General features: G+C 51.9%; 1 protein-coding gene across 1 annotated transcript in view; it reads right to left on the reverse strand.

Moving 5' to 3' along the window:
- NALF2 (NALCN channel auxiliary factor 2) overlaps positions 1–21,525 on the reverse strand; it is a 32,955-nt gene extending 11,430 nt beyond the window's left edge. Inside the window, exon 1 of the mRNA XM_072625886.1 lies at positions 20,044–21,525. Within this exon, the coding sequence (XP_072481987.1) occupies positions 20,044–21,057 (1,014 nt within the window). The 5' untranslated portion in view covers positions 21,058–21,525. The remainder of the gene's footprint in view (positions 1–20,043) is intronic.
- Between the last annotated feature and the right edge of the window lie 3,295 nt (positions 21,526–24,820).

Genomic DNA, 24,820 nt, shown 5'->3' on the forward strand with positions numbered 1-24,820 from the left:
ATGTGTTTGAACATGGCCTTGCTAGCCTTGACACCCACAGGCAAAACTTTTGGAAAGAGCTCTTCACGATTGTGGCAGGAAGCTTTTGGAGGGAAGCAGCATTCCTGGGAAGGGCTGAAATTCCACCTAGCCAGTCAAGGAACCTGTGGTTCCCTTGCTGATTTGTTGTCTACTTCTTGGAGCCCGACTCCTTTCTCACTGCAAGATCTCTGTTTCCTCATCTGAAAAATGGGCACAGACACTCTTCTCATAATCTGAAGACCTAAGACTTCTGATCAGCACCATTCATTGCATGGGCAACAGGGGCCAACTGAACAATGTGACTCCACATCCCTGCTTCTAACCCTTCATCCTCTGCACGGCTGTGAAATGGGGTCCCTGAAGTGCTGGTTGGACCATGTCCTTCTTTTGCTGGCCATGGAAAGGCCCTCCTCGTCTGCTTGCCCACAGTCCACCTTTCCAGACTGATTACCCCACCTTAGCCCTCTAGCCAGACTGGCCTGCTAACTGGCCCCTTCCTCACCTCTGTTTCCTAGAACTCTGAGATCCATTCAAGGCAATTCCCCACTCTCCTCTTCCTCCTCACCCACTGCCAGTCTGGTGGTGCCTGATCATTTCCAAGGTCACTTCAAATTCAGTAACATGTGTCTTCTTCCACGTTGCCTGCTATACTCAAACCATCAGCCCAGCCCATCCTCCAAAGCCCTCCAAGGGCTACTTCTGGATGCTGGGCCTCTCTGGGGAACCTATTCTTGTAGCTGCCTCTGCACCTGCCATCCCTCAGCACTTTTACTTTTCCATCTTTCCTTTAAAAAGCTAGGAAAGTCCTTTGGAGGAAAACCCAACCCCTGTCCTGGAGGAAGAAATGAGCTGGGGTTGACAAAAGCAAAAAGTCCAAGCATTGTGGGACTGGAGAAGGTAGTGGCACTCTCACCAGAGGGAGCTGCAGAGGCTTATCTTTGGAAGTATCATCTCCTGGCATGGGAATGGATGGATCTTGCAATAGCCCAGCAGAAATGCAGGTGTATCCAGCTGTGGCTGGTGGCCCTTCATTCCACCATGGTGAGAATGGCCACTTCCCCAATGTCGGTGGCCCATGGTCCTCCACCTGTGCTCTCCCAATTGGGCCTCCTACCAGACATGAGCTGGATGCAGCAGTGGAAACATGGGGAAGGGACCATTTGCCTACAGCACTGCGGGGTGAGTGAGGTGAGGCTGCCAAAGGGAAAGGGTAAGTAAAACAGGAGGCAGACTTCACAGACTTCAGGTGGGGAAGGAGCTGAGTCTGGCATGGAGCTCCTGCTCTGAGTTGGATTTTCTCCCTGGGGTTGGTATCTCCCTTCTCAGAGCCCTTCTTCCTAGGTAAAAGAGAACAATGTGACTTTAGTCAAGCCTGGGAGGGGAGGCCCCAAGGCCAAGAATGGGAGACTTGGGTGTGGACACACCCTTGCTGCAGAGGGCATCTGACTGATAGGAAATACTGTGGTGGATGCTCAGTGAAAGTCACATTCCCTAGAGCAGGACACATGAGGAGGGGAGCGCTTCACTATGCCAAGTCAGGGAGGGCACAAGCAGGAGACAGGGAAGGATCATGGGAGCATGATACACATGTTACCCTACTACTCAAAAATCTTCAGGACTCCTTACTGCTTCCCAAGGAAAGTTCTGATTCCTTTGCCCTGCATTCAAGGCTCCTCAACATCTCATATGTGCCCTGTTATGCATTCTGTGCTCCTCCCATCCAAATGCCACCTCCCCTCCTCTGGAAGGCTGGGGCTAATGACCTCCTCCCTCTGACCTCCTAGAATACTTTCATCTGTATCTTTTTGATGTATTTTTGTAATACTGTCCATCATAGTTACTCTGAGCGTGTCTTATCTTGCTACCAAATGGTAAGCTTCCTGAGGGCAGGGACAATGTCATCTTTGAGCTTGAATTCTACCACATCCCCCAGAACTGAATCATTATTTGCAGAATGAATGAATGAACTTCAAGGAAGGTGATTCTGAGTTCAACTTCAAGCCCTGCTCTTATGTCAATATGTGGGCTGGGGAGGAAGCAATAGCTCAATTGCATTTGAGTTCTAGTAAAATATCTTATGAGCCAAGATAAAGATGAATGCAGTATCCATGGGCTCACAGCCCCCTGCACTGGATGGGCCTCCTGAAATTCTGAGAGCCTCAGCCCCAAGGGCCAAAGTCAGCACTAGGGACAGTTCCCCCCATACATAAATGGACAAGCACAAACACGTGTGTGGGTGAGGACACACACACACACACACACACACACACACACACACACACACTCACTTTCCCCATTTGATCTCCTTTACTGGTGAGGCAGTCAGGATCAACATAGTCACCCATGGCCAAAGTGATGTGAGGAGCCCTCTGAGAACTAGTTGAGACTAGGATTAAGATGACAACCAGTAAAACTAAACAGATAATGGATATTTATTTAAATAGTAAGAAAATAAGGAGCAGCTGTCAGGCGTCTCAGTTAAGAAGTAATCAACTGCAGCCTGGCCTAGGTAGCTGGAGAACCAGAGCGTCCAAATCCCAGTCTGCCTCAGCTCCTCCCATTCTCTGGTGATCTACCTGGCCTTAGCCCAGAAGACAGCATTTGGACAGACTCTAGATGAGTAGAGAGAGCCTGGCTAAACGATAGTGCAACAGGTCCTAAGTCCCTACTCAGATGAGCTGTGACATCAAGAGTGGCCTGGATATGAGAAAGTGATGTGGAGAAGCTGGCCGCTGCTGAGTGCCACATCAAAGGCTCGGGAGAGATCAAAGCGGCAGCAGTGAGCTCTTCGAAATCAGTAAACAACTTTTTTCTACTGGTGATCCAAGCTCAGATCTGATCACCATTACAGACCCAAAACTGATTCACTTTGCCCCACATAGCCTTGGCCATCAGCAGCCCCACTTTGGCCTACTGCAACAACCTTGTTGGACTCCACATTTCTATTTTACCCCTGCTCCATCCACCTGTCACACAACTGGCTGAATCACCTTCTTAAAGCAAGTCACTCCCCTGCCCAAGAAGCCTCAGAGGCACATCAGAATGACCAGCAAACAAAATCACAAATGCCTCCATTTGACACTCAATCCCTTCCCAATACAGCTCTCTCTACCATACATCATTCCCTCTCACACGCTTTATTTTAGCCAAACCAACTTCTGGTCTGTCTTCCACTCTCATTGTTCCATGTCCCACCTCATTGAGCTTGCACAAGTCCCTCATACCCCACTTCTGTCTCTGCCCCAGTTCCTACCACAGTGTCTGCACATAGTAGGTGTTTAATAAATGCTTGTTTCTATGTTGAATTATATGCAGAGTGAAATATTCTGTCCCAGAGGGAAGATGAAGCTTGTCCAGGGCCCAGAGCAGGGAGGGCATTCCTGTCGTCCAATGACCAGCACTAGTTTCCTGAATGGGGGAACTCCAGAATATTTTCTTCCCTCTCTTTAGTGTATCAATCCTGCCCCCTTCTCTATGGCAGAGAGTTCTATGATCATATCCAACCTTACCGTAACCTGAGCCACTCAAGAGGCATATCTGTGACTAGCCCAAGGCCTCTTGGCACTCAAGAGCATAAGAAACCTCCCCTGATTCCTTTATGATTCAGAGAGTATTTAGAACAAGGGCCCCAGGAATCATTTGGGGTATAAGTGTGGAGTGATGCCCTCTGATTCTAAGAATGTCATGCTTAGTCTCTTGGTTTAGGGGGACTTTCTAGCTCTGTATCACCCCTCTACTTTACCTTGACCACTTATGGCTTTCCCTACTTCCCCCCTCAGTGGACCCAAGTCCCCAGGGTGGTTAGTGATTACTTAGGGTTGAGAACAAATCAAACTACTTAGGCTTATTTCCATTTTTGAAAAGCATTCCTAATCAAGTAGACCTGGAGAACAGGGTAGACATAGTATAGCTAGAATTTTGTAAAGTATCCAGTAGAGACTCTCATGACATCCTTGAGGACCAGATGAAGACAGGGAGCCTGAATGATAGGCCAGAGAGGTGCGTCCCAAAGTGGTCCGTAGGTCAGATTCAAAGAGTGGTGAGTCATGTGTCAATGTCCTAGACCTATTTCGGGATATTGACTATTTTCATCAGTGATTTAGATGATATTGAGTTGGCATATAGAGAGAGATGACATGAATGCAGCAGGGAAGGGCAGCCTAACATTTTGAGCAACAAAAACAAATCAAAAGACCTAACCTTGACTGGTTGTAAAGATGAGAAGAAGCTAGAACGAGCTAGGTAAGCATTAGTAGGCATGAGTGTAAAGCCCTACATGTGGGTTAAGGAAGAAAACACAAATGCAAAAGCATGATATGAGGGAGGGGGAACTAGAGAGGAAAGTTCTGAGATAAAAAAAGATGTGGGGAGGTGTGAGTAAACGGTCTGCCAGGGCATTCAGGGGAATCATGGTAGGTGACCACTGATAGAAGTCTAGTGTCCCAAGGGAGAGGGGTGATCATCGCACCATCCTCTGCCCTGGCCAGATGCTGACAGATGGGAGCACCTCCAGGGCCACCAAAGGACCAGGAGAAAGTCTGGGAGAGAGAAGAATTCTATTCTTCATGCAGAAATGAGGTGAGGCCTCTTTGTCTTGGCCCTACAGGAAGGTAGATATTTGCTCAGTAGAAAGAAAACCCTAAGAATCATTTGAGCTATCCCAAAATGGAGAGAGTTGCCCTGAAGGTTAGTATCATGGAGGTCTTTGAGCAGAAAGAGGATGGTCACTGTTCAGGGACAATGTAGACAAGGCTTCTTATTTCAATGGGTCAGGATGGTCTTTGAGGTCTTTTCCAATTTTATGATTCTCAAGTCTATGATTTGGCACCACTTTGGGCAATCTACATGGACCCACTTGAATTTCTTGGAGGACAGAGTGTAAATGTTTTAGATGGGATTCCCTGTAGGGATTAAAAATAGTTATATTAGACTTCAACGTAAATGAAGTCTCCCATTACACTCAGCAAGTTGTTTACCAAGGGCTGCAACACTTCTCCATCCCAAGTGATGACAGAAAAAAGCTTCACCCAAGCTATAGTGGGTAATGAATAGAGTCTTTGTCCTTGCCCCCGAGGACAGCTCCAACTACCAGGAACCTGGCCATAGACACAGCAGAGAAAGAACTTTGAAGTCAACAAAGTCCTGCCAGGACTTCAAGGACGCCATCCATGGAGGGTATCAGCTAAAACAACACACTTAGTTACTGCACTAAGTCTCTTATAGGAGCCACGAGACCTAACACAGCCCTTTGTGCAGGAGGCCCAAGAAAGATCCTGAGGCTGTTGGAAGGGCTGCTTTTTTTCAAGTTCCCAGTGTATCTGGAACCTCCCACTCCATATTTTGCAAGACAAAACCACTTACTCCAAATGAGAGGGAGGGAATGGGGGAAGACTATGGCCCTGATCTTTCTTGAATGGGTGGCTAGGTTTGGCTTTGTGGGGTTTATATCCAAATAAACATTCTGGAGAATACTCAGCAGTATTTCCCCAAGGTTCAGCAAATGTAGTTAGCACCCCACAGTATCCTGGCTTTATCAGCAAGGGCCAAAGTCTCAAACTCATCCAGATAGTGGAGCCCCCAAATTCCCTGAGGGACATTGGATTCTCTGGGTCACGGCTGCCTCCCTTTCCCACCTCCCCACTCCCACCTCCATCTCTGCTGCCTCCAGACACAGAAGCAGCTAACATAAGGGACTCCTTCCTCCCTAGGATGATAAGGTTTTAACGTAGTAGTAGTAGTAGTAGTAGTGGTAGTGGTAGTAGTTATCACCATAGTAGAGAGAAGAAGAAGATGAAGAAGAAGAAGGAGAAGGAGAAGGAAAAGAAGGAGAAGAAGGAGGAGGAGGAGAAGGAGAAGGAGAAATGTTTCAGCACTTGGCACAGTGCCTGGCACATAGTATGCATTGAAATGTTTATTGATTGACTAATAATATAGATCTGCATATACAACACTTTCAAGTTTTCAAAATGCTTTTTATGTATTTTTATACATGAAAATCTGATCCTCACCACAACCTTGTAGGGGTAAGTCCTGCTGGTATTTTGTCCCCATCTTGTAGATGAGAAAACTGAGGTTTGGAGGCATTCAGAGGACTTAATGCATGGTTAGGAAATGGGATTCAAACTCAGGTCTTCCTGCCTCTAGGCCCTAAACTCTATCCACTAAGCCACTTGTGCGACCTTCCCTGGACTTCATTGTAGGACCTGAGCTTTATCCCAGACTCTTTGAGTTGGTGGGGACCCTAGAAGTCACCAAGTCCATCCCTGATCTGTTCCAGAATCCTCTCTAAAATCCCTGACAAGTGGTCACCCAGACTCTGCTTGAATACCTCCATTGATGGGGCAATTTGCTCTCTCCCAGGACAGCTGGTTCCATTTTGGCAAGCTCTAGGATTTAAGGAGATTTCCCCTATTCTGAGATGCAATTCACTTCTCTTCAGCTCCCCCCTTCCCCCATGGCTCTGGGTTCTGCCCTCTGACTCCAAGAAAAGGCCCATATCTGCCATATGACAATTCTTTCCATCTCATTTGCTCTTTCCAGATGTGTCATTGAATGGTAGAGTTGGAGAAGACTTTTGAGCTCACACGTATCCTCATTCACCAGTGGAGGAGTTGGTGTCTTGGTCTGTTCTCCCTTAAGGGCTTTCCCAAAGAGCTTCGGTTCACCTCAGAAAGTGTGATTGGCAAGATTCCTGACACTTGGGAGCTGAGACCATTGGGCTTGTCCCAGGTTTTGTTTCTCCCTAGACAGAGGCCCACATCTTCTGGGCACATTGCATGGCTCCTGCCCACCTTTGCTCCATACTCATCCATCATCCACCCCAGATGCTGGAGCCTTGGACAAGGACCCTTCCAGGGGGACCTATGGAGAGAGCACCTCGCCCCCCACCCCACATTTCAAAGGGAAAGAGCTTAGGACAAACTGACAGCAGACCTACAAGTTGGCATCCCAACTACCAGTGAGTCATCCGTTCTTTTGCTCCCTATTCACTGAACTGTTCCACTACCAATTGCCTCAGTGAGGGCACTGGAGTCTTATTCACAAAGGGAACCCCTCCATCCATTGATCCATCCATCCATCCATTCATTCATCCATGTACTCATTCAAATAGCCTTTGATAAGTGACTATTGTGGCAGACCCTGGGGACACTGAGACAAAGACAAAAATCAAACAGTCCCTGATCTCAAAGATTTTGATAACTAGGGGACTACCACAGGCAAACAGCTGAATCACTGCAGAGTCAATACAAACTAGATAGGTGCTAAGGAAGGTGGGGAGGCAGAGGATCAGGGATTTGGGTCAGTGTCGGGTTAGCTGAGCCTTGAGGGAAACTTGAGTCTAAGAGGTAGAGAGCTGAGGAGGATGGCCTGTATAAAGGCTCAGTGGTGGAAGATGGTTCCCTTTGCATGTGACTTGTCTCCATCCATCCACATCAAGGTGTCAGTTGCTCCTTGACAGCATCATTTAGGGTTGTGAGTGTGGGATATGGGGGTAATGTTCCATAAGTCTATAGGCAGGAAGAGAGTGATATATCTTGCAGCTTTGGTCTCACAGTACTTCAAGAGGATGGACCATTCACTTGACCAGAAAGGGAGCTCCTTGGTCTCCCAACTCCAACAGAAATCCCTGATGTTCAAAGCCTTTACTTCCCTTATCATCCCTTGACAGTAACCAAGTCAACACTAATCAGATGGCCACATAAATAGCAGGAAGAGCTCCAATGCAGCCAGTTTCCTACAGTCCAGTGCTTCCTTGCTAGCCTAAGGGGCTGGAGAACACAAAGCCATGAACCCCTTTCCCAACCCAATGGCCTCACCCATCTCACAGCTTCTAGGATGATGGCTCCTCCCCCTAGCCCACGTGGAAGTGGCCACCAAGAGCCCATTTCCCTGCTTTCCCCTTTTACTCAACCCAGAGATCTCTCTTTTTGATGGAGGAGCTGATGGTTCCAGCTTTTTTCTGCCTTTGGGACCTCTAGTTGGTAAGGGTCACACTGGCCATGGGTAGCTTATTGTCTTTAGACCCCTTGTTTGACCCTTCCAAGGTTTCTATTATTAGTATGGCTTCAGATGTGCCCACGGTTCTCCCCAGTCACCTGGGCTGGCCTTTTGGTGAAAAGTCTAAAGACTGCTGCCCGGAGCCGGGACTTGGACTATGGCTAACCTGCTGCCTTAAATACCAACAAAGGGAGCCATAAACTCTCCAGGTCCTGCAGACCCCTAGCACCCGCCTATTTGGGCGGAGGAGAAACAACTCAGATGTCCCTCTGTCAGCCTGCATGGCTCCATTGTCCCCTCCCCACCTCTTATGGAGTCCTCTGTTCATTCATCAATGATTGAGCAAATTCCAGTTGCATTCCAGGCACGCTGCTGGGGATATAGAGACATGGACAAGAAAGTCCTTGCCTTCCAGGAGCACGTCCACCTCATTGGCATCACCAGCTGAATGAGAAAGTCTCTAATTCCAGCTCCTATCTGCAGAATTTTCACTTTTGCCCTCCTCAATGGCAATAGAACTAGGGGATCATAGAGGCAGAGCCAGTGTGGGCTGTGAGAGCGAGAAACAAAAGACGGTGGCCTCCAGCCCCCCGAGGCTAGGCTAGCTGTCGGTCCAGAATACTACTCCAGCTTCAGAGCTGTTCTTGACACAAAGGTAATAAAAAAGACCTCTCTGTTGTGGAACCCCTGGAGCAGGGGTGGGGCGGTGGGCAGGCAAGAAGAGTTGGGCTTTCCCTGGGGAAGAAGTGGGCTTTCTGGGGGGGGCAGAATTTCCCTGGAGGGGGGACAGGCTTTCCCTTGGGGGGTAGATTTTCTCTGAGGGGCAGGCTTTTCCTTGGGGGGGACTTTCTCTGTGGTTTTTATATCAGTGCTTCCCTGGGGAAGTTTTGTGCACCAGACTGGACTGGGAGCTTCCCAAGGTCTTGGGCACAGATAATTTGTGTCCCAGAGCCATTGGCAAACACCACCTGATCCTTTATTTATTCTTAGAGTTCAAGGGAATCTTCTAGTCACAATTTCTGGGAAGCTGGAAAGGACAATCTCTAAAGTGAGCTCCCCCATGTCCTCCATCATCACCTTCCCGAGGGGAGCCATTTCTACCTTTCCTCCAAGCTGTCTCCTATTAACCAGCGAGCTAGCTAAGTGGCCACTTCGCCATCCATGTCCCCTTCTGGTCAGCGTTCTGGCCTCACATCCCCCAGGTCTTACCAGTGCCAGGATTAGAGGTCCAGCTCGTTGATCCACCCTCTGGTTCCTCTGGTCCCTTGGCTTGTTGAAGAGCTGGCTGCCTCATGGCTTTCTCCACTGACCATCCAGTGGTTCTGACCTCACAGGCCCCTCTGCTCCATTGACAGGTGGCTCCTTCTTTTTGATTTTACAGAATCTCAAAGTTGAATGAGACTTCAGAGACCATGGAGACTCACCTGGACCTAAGCAAGTAACCTGTAACCTCTACCACAACACACCCACCATGGGCTCATCCAACCTCTGGGTGGGGAGCCCACATGGCCTCCCAAGCTCCCTTGTGCTGTCAATGGCTGCCAGAGAGTCTCCAAAACAGGCAAAACATAACTGATAGTGAGAGATGCCACGTGGCAGGTAGGAGTCAGGCATGGGGGATGGGAGAAGAGATGACTGGAGAGTAACAGTAATGGCAGTAGCTCACGTTTATGTAGTGCTTTACATCTGTCATCTCATTGGTTCCTCACAACAACCCTGTGAGGTAGGTACTTTCATCCTCATTATACAAAGAGGAACCTAAGACCCGGCACGGTTGGCACTTGCCCAAGGTCACATGACTGTGGAGTGTCTGAGGAAGGATGTGAACACAGCTCTTCTGGATTCCAAGTCCAATCCTCCATTCACTAAGCCATGTGAGATGAGCCAAGGGCAGGTGCCAGGTAGCAGAAGGAAGCTGGGTGCATTCACTAACAGTTTACTGGGCTCAGGGACTGACTTGCCTACCTACCTACCCACTATCCTGTTTCACATGCAAGTTCCACATGCCTCTTCTACTTCTAAAGGCCCCACTGGCAGGGAATGTATACTTGGCCCTTGTGGGCTAGGACCTCCCTTCTGTCCAAGGAGAAATGCACACCCCATGGGGTGGTGAGCCTTTTCCCTCTCATCCCATTGTGCCCCCCAAGCAGCTGGGGGGGGTCTGGCTGGGCTGACTGGCCCCTGGCTCCCAATGCTTGCACCTAAGAAGAGCTGCAGGTTAGAAGCGTGCCATGGCGTGGCCCCTGATGAATTGTTGGGGTGGGCAGGCCTCTCATGGGGCCCTCTTACAGGAACCCTGGCAGTCTTTTCTCATGTGGCCCTTGGGGAGGTAAATCCCCCCATACACACTCCCTTTAACTCTCACTTTTTACCCTACGGATCTTGACTTTCAGATTTCCAACCCTACTCACAAGGATCATGATGTGGGAGGCAGAGGCCCTAGATTTGAATCCTGCTTCCACTCCTGATTCAGTGCACTACCTCATACAAATCCCTCCCTCTGTCTGGCCTCAGATGCACTGAGAAAGTGATGGGCTTGAACCTGGGGATCGCTAAGCTGTCTCTGTGTCCGTTCTAAGCCCCAGGATGTTCCATGGAGGCTCCTCACTCCAGCCTTTGGCTCAAGGTACCCTGGAGCCCGAGTGGAACAGTGGCTAAGGAGAACTATCTCAGCTGTGGAACCCTTTCCCATTTTCTCATGAAGGACTGACTGGACCAAGACATGGCTTCTAGGGCAGCTGCTGAAGTCACTCCCACAGCCTGGCAATGGTGGTTCTCTGGGCAGGCTCACGAACTGACACCACTCTTTGTCAGCCTATGTCAGTGGCCATTATGTTGGGGTACAAGGCCCAGTGGAAGAAGCCCTTCCCGGAAGCCCACTTTTCAGTCTTGGGGCATGGCCAACCCAGGCAGGACAGACGTCTCTTGGGAACTAAGCTAAGTATGTTATGTAAGTTCCCATGAATCTCCTTTGTGGTTCAGGCCTGCACATCATGTTGGCTGGCACATTCACTTTGTGGGGTGCTTCCTTGGTCACAATGCCAAAGTGCAACATCTAGGCTAGGCTTTAGTGTTTGCTGCTTGTGCAGAAGAATCTTTTGTTCCCAAATGTAAGAAATTCAAGGGAACAGTGGTCTGACCATCAGAGAGCCAGAGAACAGAGGTCAGCAGCCCTTCTGACGACAGGGAAAGTGAAGCTGAGAGTGCTTTAGGTCCTTCCCCCAAACTGGATGTATGTGTGTGCCCACAGGGCCCCTGGAGCTGGGGCAAAACCTTCTGCTCTCCAAGTCTCTGGGGGTGCAAGAGCCATTACTGCACAATTCTGGAAACTTGAACACCACGAGCATTCAGGGACCTTTAAGACTATGTCCTGGGATAGGAGAAAGGTGAGCCCAAGGGGCGGGGCCACCACAGGTCTGTCCAGCCCAGCCCCAGCTCAAGGTTACATCTCCATATGGGGTTGCAACCCATAGTTTAAGGGGTTGCCAATGAACAAAATTTAAGAAGCCCTGGTCTAGAATACCTTTAGCTCCCTCCACAATCCCATTCAGGTGTGGTGTACCACAGAGGCCCTTGGATTAGAGCCCAATTTAGATTCCTGGCCCATTTCCTCCCCTCCCCTCCCTCCTCCTTCCTCCCCTCTCCTTCCACCCCCTGTCTCCCTTCCCTCTTCCTCCTTTCCCCTCCCTCATCCTGCCTCCTCTCCCCTCCCTCCTCCCTCCTCCTCTCCCCTCCCTCCTCCCACAGCCTCTCCTCTCTGACGTTTACTAGGATTAATCAAAGTCAGAAAGGCACATTGGTCTGGGGAACCAGCAGAGAGGCAAAAAAGTCCCTCAGAGGAAAGCTAGTTCAATCCCTACCTCAATTCATTCCAACAAGTATTTATTGAGCGCGTTCCTGTGCTGATCACTCCAGACACTAAAATCTAACTGAAACAGAATCCTCTGCCCTGAAAGCACTTGCAGTCTTCTGGGGGAGGGGGCCACAGCCTGTAAACAGCTGCACAAACACACCACAGTTTGAGGAGAGAAAGCCCACAGAAACCAGCGGGAATAACACAAGCTTCCTGCGGAAGGTGCCACGTGATCTGAACCTAAAGAAGACTAAAAACGAAGGTCATGGAGACGTGCGCTCCACCCTGGGAGGCACTGAGCTAACACCTATGGAATCGCTCAGAGGCAGGAGACAGAGGGTCACCTATAGGGGAACAGCAAGCATATCGGTTTGGCAGAGTGCTGCGCCGACGTGGCCTAAGGTACTATATGAATGTAGGAGGGTGCCAGACTATGAATGGATTTAAATGTGCTCTGAGGAGTTTATAATTGGCCCTAGAAGCAGTAGGGATCCAGTAACCATCCTTGAACAGGGGAGTGGCAGTCAGACCCTCCTTGTGCTTTGGGCAGCTCTGCAGATGACAGGAGCCATGTAGATGTGGAAAGGTCAGGACTTGGCAACTGATGAGATATTGCGGGAGGGAGCTTCAAGTTGAAATGGGCTGCAAATGTAGGTGACGCCCTCCCTGGGAATCAGGGTTAGAATGGGCTTGGAGAAGACCATAATGAGCTGTTTGGCGATGTGGAGTTTGAGATGCTTCCAAACCACCCAAGTGGAGCTATCCAACAGGGATGTGCTGATCTGAGACCAGAACTCAGGAAAGAAACAGAAGCTGGATGTATTGATCTGGGAGTTACCTACGTGAATAGGGCACAGCTGAACCCATGTGACCTGGTGAAATCCCCCAGAGAAGAGAAGAGGATTCAGGGGTCTTGTGGGATAGTGGTGATTAGGAAGTGGGCTATGGATGATAATCCAGGAAAAGAGACTAAAGAGCAGCCAGACAGGTAGGAGGAAGAGAGGAGCGGGGAGGAAGACAGAAAGGGAGAGAGAGGGAGACAGAGAAGCAGAGATACACAGAGAGAGGGAGAAAGACAGAGAGGAGAGGGAGGGAGAGAAAGAGGGGATACAGACAGACAGAGGAGAAGCAGAGAAATGAGAGAGAAAGGAGAGAGGGGAGAAGGAGACAGACAGAGGAGAGAGAGACAGAGTAAAGGCAGACAGACAGAAAGAGACACACATAAAAAGGGAAGAGAGAGCAAAAGAGCTAAAGAGAGAGAAGAGCCAAAGACATAGAGAGAAGAGAGAGAAGGAGAGAGAGACACAAAGAAAGGAAAAAGAGAGAGAAAGAGTGAAAGAGAGAGGGAAGAGACAGAGAAGAGGGGAGAGAGACAGAGAAACACACAGAAAGAGGAAAGAGACAGAGGAGAGAGAGAGAGAAGAAAGAAGAGGGGGGGAAAGAAGGGAAGGGGGAGAGACAGAGAGAAGAGAGAGACAAAGACACAGAGACAGAAAGAGACAGAGAAAGACACAAAGAGATACAGGAGAGAGAAAAAGAGAGAGGAGAGAGGAGAGAGAGGGGGAGAGACAGAGATAGAGAGGAGGAGGGAGAGAGACAGAAACAAAGACACAGAGACAGAAAGAGACAGGGAAAGACAGAGAGAGACAGAGAAGGGAGAGAGAAAAAAGAGAGGAGAAAGGAGAGAGAGGGAGAGACAGAGGAGAAAGACCCACTGAAAGGAGTCAGAAAGAGAGTGAAAGAGAGAGAACAAAAGAGAAAAAAGAGAGGGAAGAGACAAAGACAGAGAGGAGGGGGGAGAAAAGACAGAGAGATGCACAGAAAGAGGATAGAGACAGGAAACTGAGAGAAACATACAGAAAGAGAAAAGAGACAGAGGAGGGAAAGAGAAAGAAAGGAGAGAGGAGAAAGGAAAGGGGGAGAGACAGAGAGAAGAGAGATACGCAGAAAGGAGATAGAGAGTGAAAGAAAAAAGAGAGGAGAGAGAGGAGGGAGAGAGAGAGACAGAGAAGAGAGAGAAAAAAGAGACAGAGAGAGGAGAAAGGAGAGAAGGGGAGAGACAGACAGAGAGAGACAACAGAAAGGAAAGAGAAAGAGCAAAATAGAAAAAAGAGAGAAGAGAGACAGAGAGACACAGAGAGAGGGAGACAGAGAGAGACAGAGACAGGGGAGAGAGAAAACAGAAAGAAAAGAGAGAAAAAAAGAGAGGAGAGACAGAGAAAGGAGAGACAGAGAGAAAAAGAGAGCAAAAAAGAAAAAAGAGAGAGAACAATGGTACCAAAAGGGAGAAAGAGAGAGGAGAGTTTGCAGGCAGAGGGAGTAGTCAATAGTGTCAAAAGCTACAGAAAGGTCCATAATGAATGAGGGCTAATAAACTGCCATCAAATTTAGCAACTAAGACATCTGGTGTGAATCTTGGAGAAAGTAGTTTAATTTGAGTGCTGGGCTCCGAAATCAGGTGGCCAGGGACTGAAAAGTGAGGGGAGAGTGAGGAAGAGGAGGCAAGCAGGACAGGTTTTTGTTTTGTCTCATTCTCTTTTCCAGGGGTTTGGCTGCAAAAGGGCCAAGCCCAAAGGATCATCGAAGGTCGACCGAGGTGGAATGCAGGTTGTTCTCGAGTGAGGGCCATGCAGGCCTATTTGCAGATGGCAGGGGAGAAGGCAGGAGTATAGGAGAGAAATTAGGGCGTGATGGGGGAGGATGCTGGCAGGAGCCAGGCCCAAGAGTACAGAGAGGGCTGGCCTGGCAAAGGAACCTGTAGCAAAAGAGGGGAGTCTGGGCACCGTACACTGTCCAACTTGTCTCTCCAAGGCAGTCCCTTTCTCTTTGGGACACTTGAAATTGCTAAGGAGATTTTCCTTGGAACAAGATCTGTTTGCCTCCTTGCTGCTTCTAGCTAGTTGCTTCAGGTCCTGCTTTCTGGGGTCTAATCCCTTAACCTCTCTGAGACTTGGTTTTCAAATCTGCAAAATGGAGCTAAAAGTACCTGGCCTCCACCCAAGAGCTGGTGTGAGGACCAGATGAGATCATGGGTATGCAAGCACTTTGTAACCCTCTGGTTCTACAAGTGGAAAAGACTAAATCATTATCTTCTTTGCCCTCCTAGCTCCATAAACAACCTCTCTACTTGAGTCAATAAGTACCCAGTAGTTCCACTCCCACACCTCTCCCTGGCTGGCATTGGATTTTCATTCCAAGTTCCATACACCATCCTGAAAATAATGGCTCAGAAGGGAGGAGGCCAGGCTGAGCTGTCATCTTGCTCCTACTGGAAAGGTTACCTCTGGGGTGGGAGTATGGGACAGGAAGAGGCCTCAGGCGTAGTAAGACACAGAGAAAAGCTGGTCCCTGGTACTAGAGGGAATTTGAAACCCAGGAGGCTGACCATGTGTGGAGGAAAGAGGTGTAATGGGTCCAGGTTCCCCCTGTGGGGGACTGGGAGGCTGACTGGAGTGGGGGTCAGGCTGGGAACACTTCAACTGAGAAGCAGGCAAGAACCATAGCTGGGTCGGCTGAGGCCACTGGGGTAGTCTCCCTCACTACAGGCCATTTTCTCCAAAGCCAGCCCCTCAGAGAGAAAGTGACAAGCACCATTTGCTGGAGGAAACCTGACCAGTAGCTGCATACAATTTTGGGGAAATAGGGTGCCCTCCTAGCCTGGCAAGGGCCCTGGGATAAGGGAGACCTACTGCAAAGCTCTGCTCACTGATGCCTTGAAGCCTGTAGTGCGGCAGGAGGCTGATGGACAAGAGGACAGGGGTTAATCTCTGCAGGAAGCTGGCTTTGAAATTCTAATCAGAACATGCACTCCTGGTACCCAGCAGGCATGGTGCCAGGGCACTGCCACAGAGGAGAGTCTCTTGACTGGGAGGGACATCTAGTTCAACCAATACCTGTGCAGAATCCTCTCCCTCCAGCACTCCCTACAAGTGGTTAACCAGTCTCTGTTCAAAGCTGTCTGAGAATGAAGGAGTCCATCCCAATTTGGGACAATTTTCATTGTCACAGTATTCTTCCTTACACCAAGCTGAAATCTTGGCCTCTCCCATCATTACTTATTGCTCCTGGTTCTGCCCTCTTGGGTCAAGCAGAACAAAGCCAAGCTCCTGTCCACAGACTGACCCTTCAGATCCAATGGCAGCTCATGATGTCCCCACTCCTAGTTCCACTTTTCTCTCCTGGCTAAGCATTCTCAGTTCCTTCCATGGATCTTCCTATGGCATGGTTCCTAGTCTCTACAGCCAGCCTGCCTGCCCTCCTTGGAGTGCCCTCCAGTTTGTCAATGTCCTTCCTAAAATGTGGCACCCAGATCTGAAAACAAATCACATTCCAGATGGGGTGTGAGCAGGGAAGAGGGCTCTTGTTTGGCCAGTCTAGACTAGACTGGCACACAAGCCAACCAAGAGCCCTAGCCTATCTTGCCTCTGTCCATTGCTGGGGGTGTTTGGCTCTAACCATGGAATCCTGCTTAGGGGGGAGGGGAAGACAGAAGGCATCTATCACCCAAGGCACCTGCCATAAAACAGTGGGCCCAGCTAACCGAAGCAGGTGGCACATCTATGCTGCTCCTTCTCTGACCCTAAGCTAGCAGGGAAGGAGGACTGAGGGTAACTTCCCCCCAGGCTTCTTTCCTGTTCTTCCAAGTCAAAAGTGTTGAAGCCACCTAGCCTCCCCTGCCCATTAAGCATTCAAGGGTCTGGACCAGGAATGAGACTGAGGATTGAGGTAAGGACTCTGGACCCAGAACTGTCACCATGGGGCAGTATCAGGGCCCCAGATGGAGAGCCATAAAGTTGCCTTGCAAGGAAGAGAGTACGGAGAAAATATAGTGCCCCCAACTGAGGTCAGTCTCCTAGAAACACCAAAAAATACAGCACCACAGGGCTGAAGACAGTGCTGTGGAAGGGCAAGGCCACAGGATGGCTGTGGTAGGGGGAGGACAAGGCTGGGGGGTGGGGGGGGCAGTGGGAGATCCAGGGCTTGGGTAAGTCCCTTTTTTGCTTTAAGAAAGGAAGCAAATATCACATTAAGAAGATGTTACAGTTGGTCCTAAATTAGCAGGTGTCACAGGCAGCAGTGAGGACAGGTATGACTGCTGGGGCCTGAAACAAGGGCAGAAGGGAGAAGGCAGAAGGGCTTCAGAAGCACTAAACATGGCTAGGTTTCTGGGACCCAGTCACTTAAGCATTGGATGGCATTGGAGAAAAAGCTTCCTGGCCTCAGAGTTGACTGTCCTCTCATCCCCCTGGAGACCCAAAGGGAGGCTATGGGTCTCCCAGGGCAACTAGGAGAGGAAATGACAGAAGCCAAGTCTGAACACTGGAAATCAGCTCCAAGGCTGACGACACAACCCCCAGGGATTTGCCTCATTGAGCTTTGGGGAAGGTGAGGTCCTGGGCTGATCATGGGGTGAGGGGGCGGCAGGAGAGAGGAGGGGACTTTGACTGAGTATCTCTCATCTCTCCATCTTTAATCATACTTGCAGGAGAAAAGCAGCAGATAAACGGGGAGGGACAATCAAAGAAGAGGAACGCCAGTGAGACAGAGGGAACTTTGAGGGGAACTGGGAATTTGGAGCTGGAGAGCAGATGAATACAAGCCTGTAGAGCAGTTTTCAGTGGCCCATTCATCTCCCATCTGGGAATACAGGTAGATCTCAATTAGTGTTAATAATGAATCCCTTGAAATGGCTGCATGGAGGTGAATTTGAACTATTTGAAGTTATAATTATGAAAATATGGTAATTGGTTCCAGCCCAGTGGAAATATGCAACGTGAATTGCATCAATGTGACCAACTCCACAGGATTCTTTACTGGTACCAATAGAGATGTGCCCTGCATTGCCCTGCATTGTCTTGCCATCTCCACCCATTCTTCAAGGTCCAGCTTTTCCAGGAGACCCTACAATCCCCGGCTAGCAGTGAACCTCTCTCATGTCTTCTCACAATTTTTATATCTCTCATGGACTCATTACACTTTAATTTGTATACATGGCTCATCTCCTCTACCAGACTCTAAGCTCCTAGAGACCCTGGATCCTGTCTATTTATTCTTGTATGATGCCTTCCACCCCCCTTCATGCCTGCTCAGTCTTCTATACATAACAGCTGCTCAATAAATGTTTGTTTATGGAATGAATTCTGGGGTTTGATTTTTTAAAAATCAATGCTGTGGGCTTGGGGGCGGGGGACCCATTTCTCTGCCTGGCTAGCCATGTGGCTTTGTCTCCAGGATACATCATCATTCTGACATGGTCTGAGGGTGTGTGCTAGCGGTTGATACCAAAAATGTGTGCCTCTTCCTCTTCACGACAAATTGTGTTTGTGTTTGTGTGTGTGTGTGTGTGTGTGTGTGAGAGAGAGAAAGAGAGAGAGAGAGAGAGAGAGAAAAGGTGCTTCTGCCTATGCCTGTGTGGATGGCACTGTGGGTGTGGGTGTGTCTGTCTTTCTGTGACATTGTGTCTGCTTCTGTGACACTTTTCGAGTGTGTGTGTGCCAGTCTCTACACTGGAGGTCTTTCTGTGACAGTGTGTCTGCTTCTGTGACACTTTTGAAGGGTGTGTGTGTGTGTGTGTGTGTGTGCCAGTCTCTACATCTGGAGGTCTTTCTGTGACATTGCCTGGAAGGAAGGGGGGTCAGTTTCTCTAGGTGGCTGTATGCCTTTAAGGGGTTACATCTCTCATTTGATAGCGTGAGTGAGGTGGTGAGTCAGCTGAGGCTGAAGGAGGAGGGAAGGAGAGTAAATGGAGAAAGGGAAGTCAGGAGCAAAGACCTCTCCCCGACCCCAACATCCCATCCATCCTCTTGCCCCAGAACTGTTAGAGCTTCTGTTGGGTGGCACATTGGATCCACGTAGTCTTGGAGAAGAAAGTACTTTCTAGCAACAAATTCAAGCTTTGTAGGAATCCATTCAGCTATCAATGCTTGAGGAGGAGGGAAGAACTCCCATCTCTTCTGGTCTCCTTGCCCACCCTCATTCCCTAAGCCTGTGACCATACTACCTGTCCTTCTTCCCCCTTCTTCCTGCCAAAGATTTGAGCAGCTCAGTGGATGGAGATTCAGCTTCCATCCCCACCATCCCTTTGGACTTTCTCAGACTATGTAGTTCAGTTCAGCCTAGAAGCACAGCTCAACTCAGCCCCTTTCTCCAACTCTGTGGTTCCTCTTTCCCCAACTTGGGGGTATGTGGGTAAGGGAGCTTTTTAATACATAAAGCTGGAGAAGACCAGATAGGCTCTGCCCCAATCACTTTCTTCTGAGAGAAGTCAGACAGAACAACTGGCTTTGGGGGCTGCTGGAGCATGCTGGTGAGGTGGTGAATCTCAACCAATATCCCTATGTGCCACTGAGAAGCCTCACCTGCCCATTTATGTCCAACTGGGGCCTCCAGTCTGTCCCCATCCCTCCCCAGAACCCTGTTCTTGTCCTTTAGTGGCAAGAAAGGGATAGGAGTCAGAATATTAAGTGGTCAGGCTCTGATCTGGATACCTCTGCCTCCTCCAGGAGGACCCTACTGGGCTGACTCAGAGGTGACAAGGCCAGAGGCTGCAACCAGGGTCCCTCTAGGCCTCTGCCTCGCTTGGCCAGTGCCCCTCTGCCTCTCAATTGCCTGGCACAGCTGCCAAGGGCTCAGGGATCCTGCTGTTCCCTACAGCATTGTCTTCACATCTAGGAACTCCAAGCACAGAAGGAGAAACCCTAAGAGAGAGAGAGAGCGCACGCACAGGTCCCGAGATGGCTCCTGGAGCACTGGAGAGGGCCCTGGCCTCCTTCAAGGCGACTTCAGATCCTGGCTCTAGCCCTTTCTAGCGGAGTGACCCTGACAGTGATTTACACTGAACTTAGTAGCGCCTCTATTTATGAGGGGTGGGTGGGGATGAGCAGGAGGGTGACCTAGAGATCTAACACGGCGGCGGGAGGGAGAGGGAAAGGGAATCGACGTTTGCTTGGGGTAGGGGGCACCGGCGGCGGCGGCGGCGGCGGCGGCTGGGGAGCGGCGGCTGGCTGACAACCTCACTGTGCTGCTGCTGCTGCTGCTGCTGCTGCTGCTGCTGCTGCTGCTGCTGCTGCTGCTGCTGCTGCTGCTGCTGCTGCTGCTACAGCAGCCCGCCGTCCATGGGAGGCAGGCAGCTCAGCTCCCGGGGGGCCCCGCCCCTCATCCCCTGTCCCTACCTTACAGTCTCCTATGCAGGACCGGACGGAATACTCCTCGGCTTGCAAGTATTTCTGCAGCAAGCAGTCAAACTCGTCGTATTTTTCCTGAGCGTGTTCGTCCAGCCGCTGGTACAACTGGACACAGCTTAAGCACGCCTCCCAGGCTCCCGGCCCGGTGGCCACCAGATCCTCCAGCAGGGCGTCCAGGCTGCAGTCCAGGCTGTCCTGGTGGGCCATGCCCAGCAGCAGGTCCGCCACTGAGTAGGAGTCACAAAAGGCCAGGGTGTAGTTCCGAAAGTGGCCTCGCAGCAAGTTCATTTGGGAGGCGTGGGGCTTGCCCGAGGTGGGCGAAGGAGAGATGAGGGGCCTCAGGGGCGCAGCGCCCACGAGTCTTTGCAGAGCCTGAGGCTCCAGGCAGGCTGCTTCGGGACCAGACGGGCCCCCGCCGCCTCTGCTGCCCCAGTGGCCGTCGCTGCGGCCGCTGCTGCTGGCCCCGTCGAGGCTGCCGCTCCGGCCAGCGCTGCTGCTTCTGCTGCTGGCCCCGTCGAGGCTGCTGCTCCGGTCGGCGCTGCTCCCGCCGCCGCCGTTGCTGCTTCCCGGGGGCGGCGGAGGCGGGGGCGGCGGCAGCAGCAGCAGCATAGCGGGAGGAGGCTCAACCTCGGGCCGGGGCTGGGACTCTGGGCCGGCGGCCCCCCAGGGCGGCCTCACTGACCCGCTCCTCTCCTTGGCCCGCAGGCGGCCGCCCGCGCACAGCCATAGACGGTCAGAGAGAAGTACCGTGAAGAAGAGCAGAGAAGCCAGTGACAGGCGCCATCGTTGCGCCCGCTCTGAGTCAGCCCACGGCTTGTCGCTGCTCGTGGCCCCCCGAGGGGGCCGGGGAGCCCAGCAGCAGCAGCCGCAGCCACAGCAGCAGCAGCAGTAGCAGCTGGAACAGCTGTAGCAGCAACAGCAGCAGCAGCAGCAGCGGCAACAGCAGCAGAGCGTGAGCGCAGCGGCATCCCTCCGGGGCCACGTCCACGCGCCCCTGATCATATTTCAGAGGGTTCGGGGAACCTACAGGCGAGAGGACCGGTGGGCAGACTGACCCGAGGGATGGGACCAGCGGGTGGACCGACGGGCAGGCGGGAGGGCGCTGCGCTGCGCCCGGCTCGGCTAGGCGGCCCTCCACGCTGCTCCTACTGTAGCCGTCCGGGCGGGCTCTACCTGGGCGGCCGCATGACTGGGAGACACCGGGCCGGACAGGGCCGGGTCCCTTTCGAGCCCGAGTAATGGGGTGGGTCGCCTGGGCCCCCAAGCTGGGTCCCTGGAACCCTCGTGCCCCGCTAGGCGCTGTCCCAGGCCCGGGAGGGGACCCACGGGGGGTACCCCCGCGACAGCTGCCGCCGCGGCCCCGAGCTCCTCATGCTGTCCGTCTGGCCCCGGCCCTGGCCCCGGCCCCAGCCCCGGCTCCCACTCTGTCCCCGGCTCCGATTGCTCTCGGGCTCCCGCTCGGGCCCCGACTCCCGTCCGGCCCAGCCCGGCTTAGCACTCCGCGGGCCCGGCCGCGGGCATCGCCAGCTACCTGGCTCAATCTGGCCGTGCCCCTGTCCGAGCCCGACCCCGGCCCCGGCCGCCCCCCGAGTTCCCGGGCTGCCTGCGCCTCCTGATCAGCTCTCCGACTCCGGCGGCTGCTCTTCGGCTCCGGCGGTTGCTCCCTGGTTCCGGCGGCTGCTCCCTGGCTCCAGCGACTGGTTCTCCAGCTCTGGCTGCTCTCCGATTCCCCTCCTCACTCCCTCCGGGCCGAGCGCGCGGCTTCAGGGCGCCTGTCCCCACTGTTTGCCGTGCGCGCCGCTCTGGCTCCGGCTCTGGCTCCGGCTGTGGCCGCTGCCGCCGAGCGGGACGGCCCCGTGGCGCGCGCTGGCCATCCCCGCTCAGTCTGTCGCCATCTTCCGCTGTGCCGAGAACACCTTGAGAACCCCTGGGAGGGGGGAGGGAAGGGAGGCGGGGAGAGAGAGGGGCAGCAAATCGAGAGATGGGGGAGGGGGCCCCTAATGCGCCTGCGCCTGTCTCTTTCCACCTCCCCCCCCTTCTCCCCTCCCCCCTCCCCCAGCCCCATCCCCACCCCCTCTCCGCTGCAGCCTGTACTTGGTGGCGGGGACGCTTCCAGCCCTCCCCTAGCTGCATTCACTTCTGCGCCTCAGTGCATCCTCCCGCCTCCCACACCCCTCCCCCGCTGCCCTAGGAGCTCGGGGCCCCAACAACCCCTCACCCTCACCCCGCCTCTCCCAGGTCCAAATCCGCGCCCCTGCCCCTTTCCCCAACGCCGGCTCCCGCTACACTCTTTTGAAGGGGGTGGCGGGAGATCCTCCAGCATTTTGATCTTTCCTCCCGGGCCCCGGGCCTTAGGGGACTTTGGACTCCGTTCTCCGCCCCACCTGCCCTGGGCCCTGTCAGCGACGCTGCCGCCACTGCCGCCACCACCACCACCACCACCACGGCCGCCTCCCTCAGTGCCCAGCCCAGCTAGGGCCGGCGTGTGGTGCTGAAGGACAGCTCCCAGCGGGGCTTCTGACCAGGGCGGGACTTGCGAAAGCTCAGGAAGGGGCAGCGGTGCAGGGGGAGGCTGGTTCTGCCCTTGGCTCGTCCCGTTCCGCTCTGCCGTGCCCCAGTTTTCTAGCTACCCCCGAAGGCCCTTGGGGTGGGAGCTCTCCGAAAGAGAAACAGCAGACTTGTAGGAGGTGGCTCCCGAAGCTCCTCCGAGTGCCCCCTCTCCTCCTGTCCTCTCCCTCCGCCCCAGCCCCTCCAGGAAGGCTTCTGTTACTGTAGAGACCGAGGGCAGAGTATGGGTGAGCCAGATAACCACCCCCACACCAAACCGTCGGGCACCAGTGCCCAGCTGGCCAGAATGTCTCCCCAGAGGTTCTCCGGACCCAAGTCTTGACAAGTCGCATCTACTTTTTCCCTGTTCTCCTTTCCCCGATGTTTCCACATTCTAATTATAAGCATTAACACACTTCTATTAAGTGTCTACTACAGGAACACTATCGTGCGAGATGTAAGAATTCAAAGAGGAAAAAGACAGAGTTCTTGTTCTCAAGAGCTGCCGTTCCAACTGGGGAAATATGCGTACATGCATGCACACATACACGCATACATAATACATGCGTGCATACATGCATGCATGCATGCATGAAGCTCTAATACTAGGCCGTCCTGACTAGGGAAGGCCTAGAGAATAACATTCTAGGTCAGTATGTGGAGAAAAGATCTGAGCTCCGGAGGAGAAAGTTCCCTGGAGAAGATAAGATGTTTTTGAACTTGTCCCTTACTAACGGTAACAAGCTGATATTTAGAAGTGCCAAGCACTTCCCATTCAGTCTCAAGGGGTCCTTACACCAGCCCTGAGAGATCTGCTGGGAAGAGATTTTGATCATCCACAATTTAGAGACGAGGACATGTCATCCCAAGTCCCACAGCTAGTAGGTCAGTCAGTCAATACACATTTATTAAGTGCCCGTCATGTGCCAGAAACCGGGCCGTCCCTGCAGTCACAGAATGTCCAATCTGACGGAGGAAGACAACACAGAAAAGGAAATTGGAAAGGGGGTAGGGGGAGAGGGAGGGAGAGAAGGAAGGAACGGTGGCAGCATAGAGGCAGCCTGGTGGGAAAAGAAGAGAGAACTGACCTGATTAGCCTTCTTAAATGGAGGGTCTCAAAGGAATTCTACAATGATCATTTTCCACTCTTCAAATAATAGGAAGGGTGGGGCCCCAGGGGCAAAGGGTGGGGCCCCAGAGGCAGAGGGTGGATCCCCTGGGGCATCGGGTATCGAAGAGGTGTGGTCCAAGGCTGAAGGGATCCTCCAGAATGAAGAGGTTCTTGGGTTACTGTTTTTGGCATTACAGTCACTGACAGGAAGGGTATGACTTAGATCCAGAGGACAGGAAGGGGAAGTGATTCGAGCAAAGACTGCAAGTCTGTGAATGGCTTGGTGGGGAGGGGGAGCTTGGGGGGAAGGTCAGATTTGCTGGAACAGAGAAATCAGTCAGGGGAGCAGGGAGTAAGAAAATAATCAGACTGGACCCTCAGCCTCAAAATAGTCAGAGCCCATGGGGAGGCTGAGTTTCTTAGCTCCCAAACCCCAGGACCCCCATAATACAGATTTTTCTCCTATTTGTAAGTGGAAAGATTTAGAAACTGAAGAAAAATTGAATGTAAGAAGAGACACACTTTCCTGGGGGTTTCCCGTCCAGGTCCAGGAGACATACTGCCTGTACTTTTGATTCTTCCCACACTATGGCTGGGAAGGGGTCTGAGAAGGGCCTTTCCTAGTTCAAATTCAGTAAGCACTGATTAAGCACCAACTATGTTTCAAGGACTATGGCTGGGGTGGGGAATAAAAACTGTAAATAAAAAGGAGTTTCTGCCTTGATGTTAAGGCAGTCTAGTAGGAAGACATGAGACATGCATAGATAAAATACCAAATAACGTATAGTAAGTGTATAAGTGAGATAGAAACCACTGAAGTGGGGAGGGGGGGGCAGGGGAAGTCTTTTTGGAAGAGGTGACATTTGAGTTGGGTTTTAAATGATGGGTTGAAGTTTTTCAGTCATTGGGAAGGGGTAGGGGTGAGGGGTGAGGGGAAGAGTATCTCAGGCATAGGGAACCAAAAGGGTAAAGGCATGGAGGTAGGAAAGTGAAGGGTATATGTCAGTAACAAGTAAGTTAGACAATCACTCCCTCCCCCATTAGTTCCATAATTCCTCAATCCATTGTGGGGGGAGGGGGAAGGAGAAGGATGGGTCAGGATGGGAC

The sequence above is a fragment of the Notamacropus eugenii genome, chromosome X (genome assembly GCF_028372415.1).
Source record: "Notamacropus eugenii isolate mMacEug1 chromosome X, mMacEug1.pri_v2, whole genome shotgun sequence".
In the NCBI taxonomy this organism is placed as follows: domain Eukaryota; kingdom Metazoa; phylum Chordata; class Mammalia; order Diprotodontia; family Macropodidae; genus Notamacropus; species Notamacropus eugenii.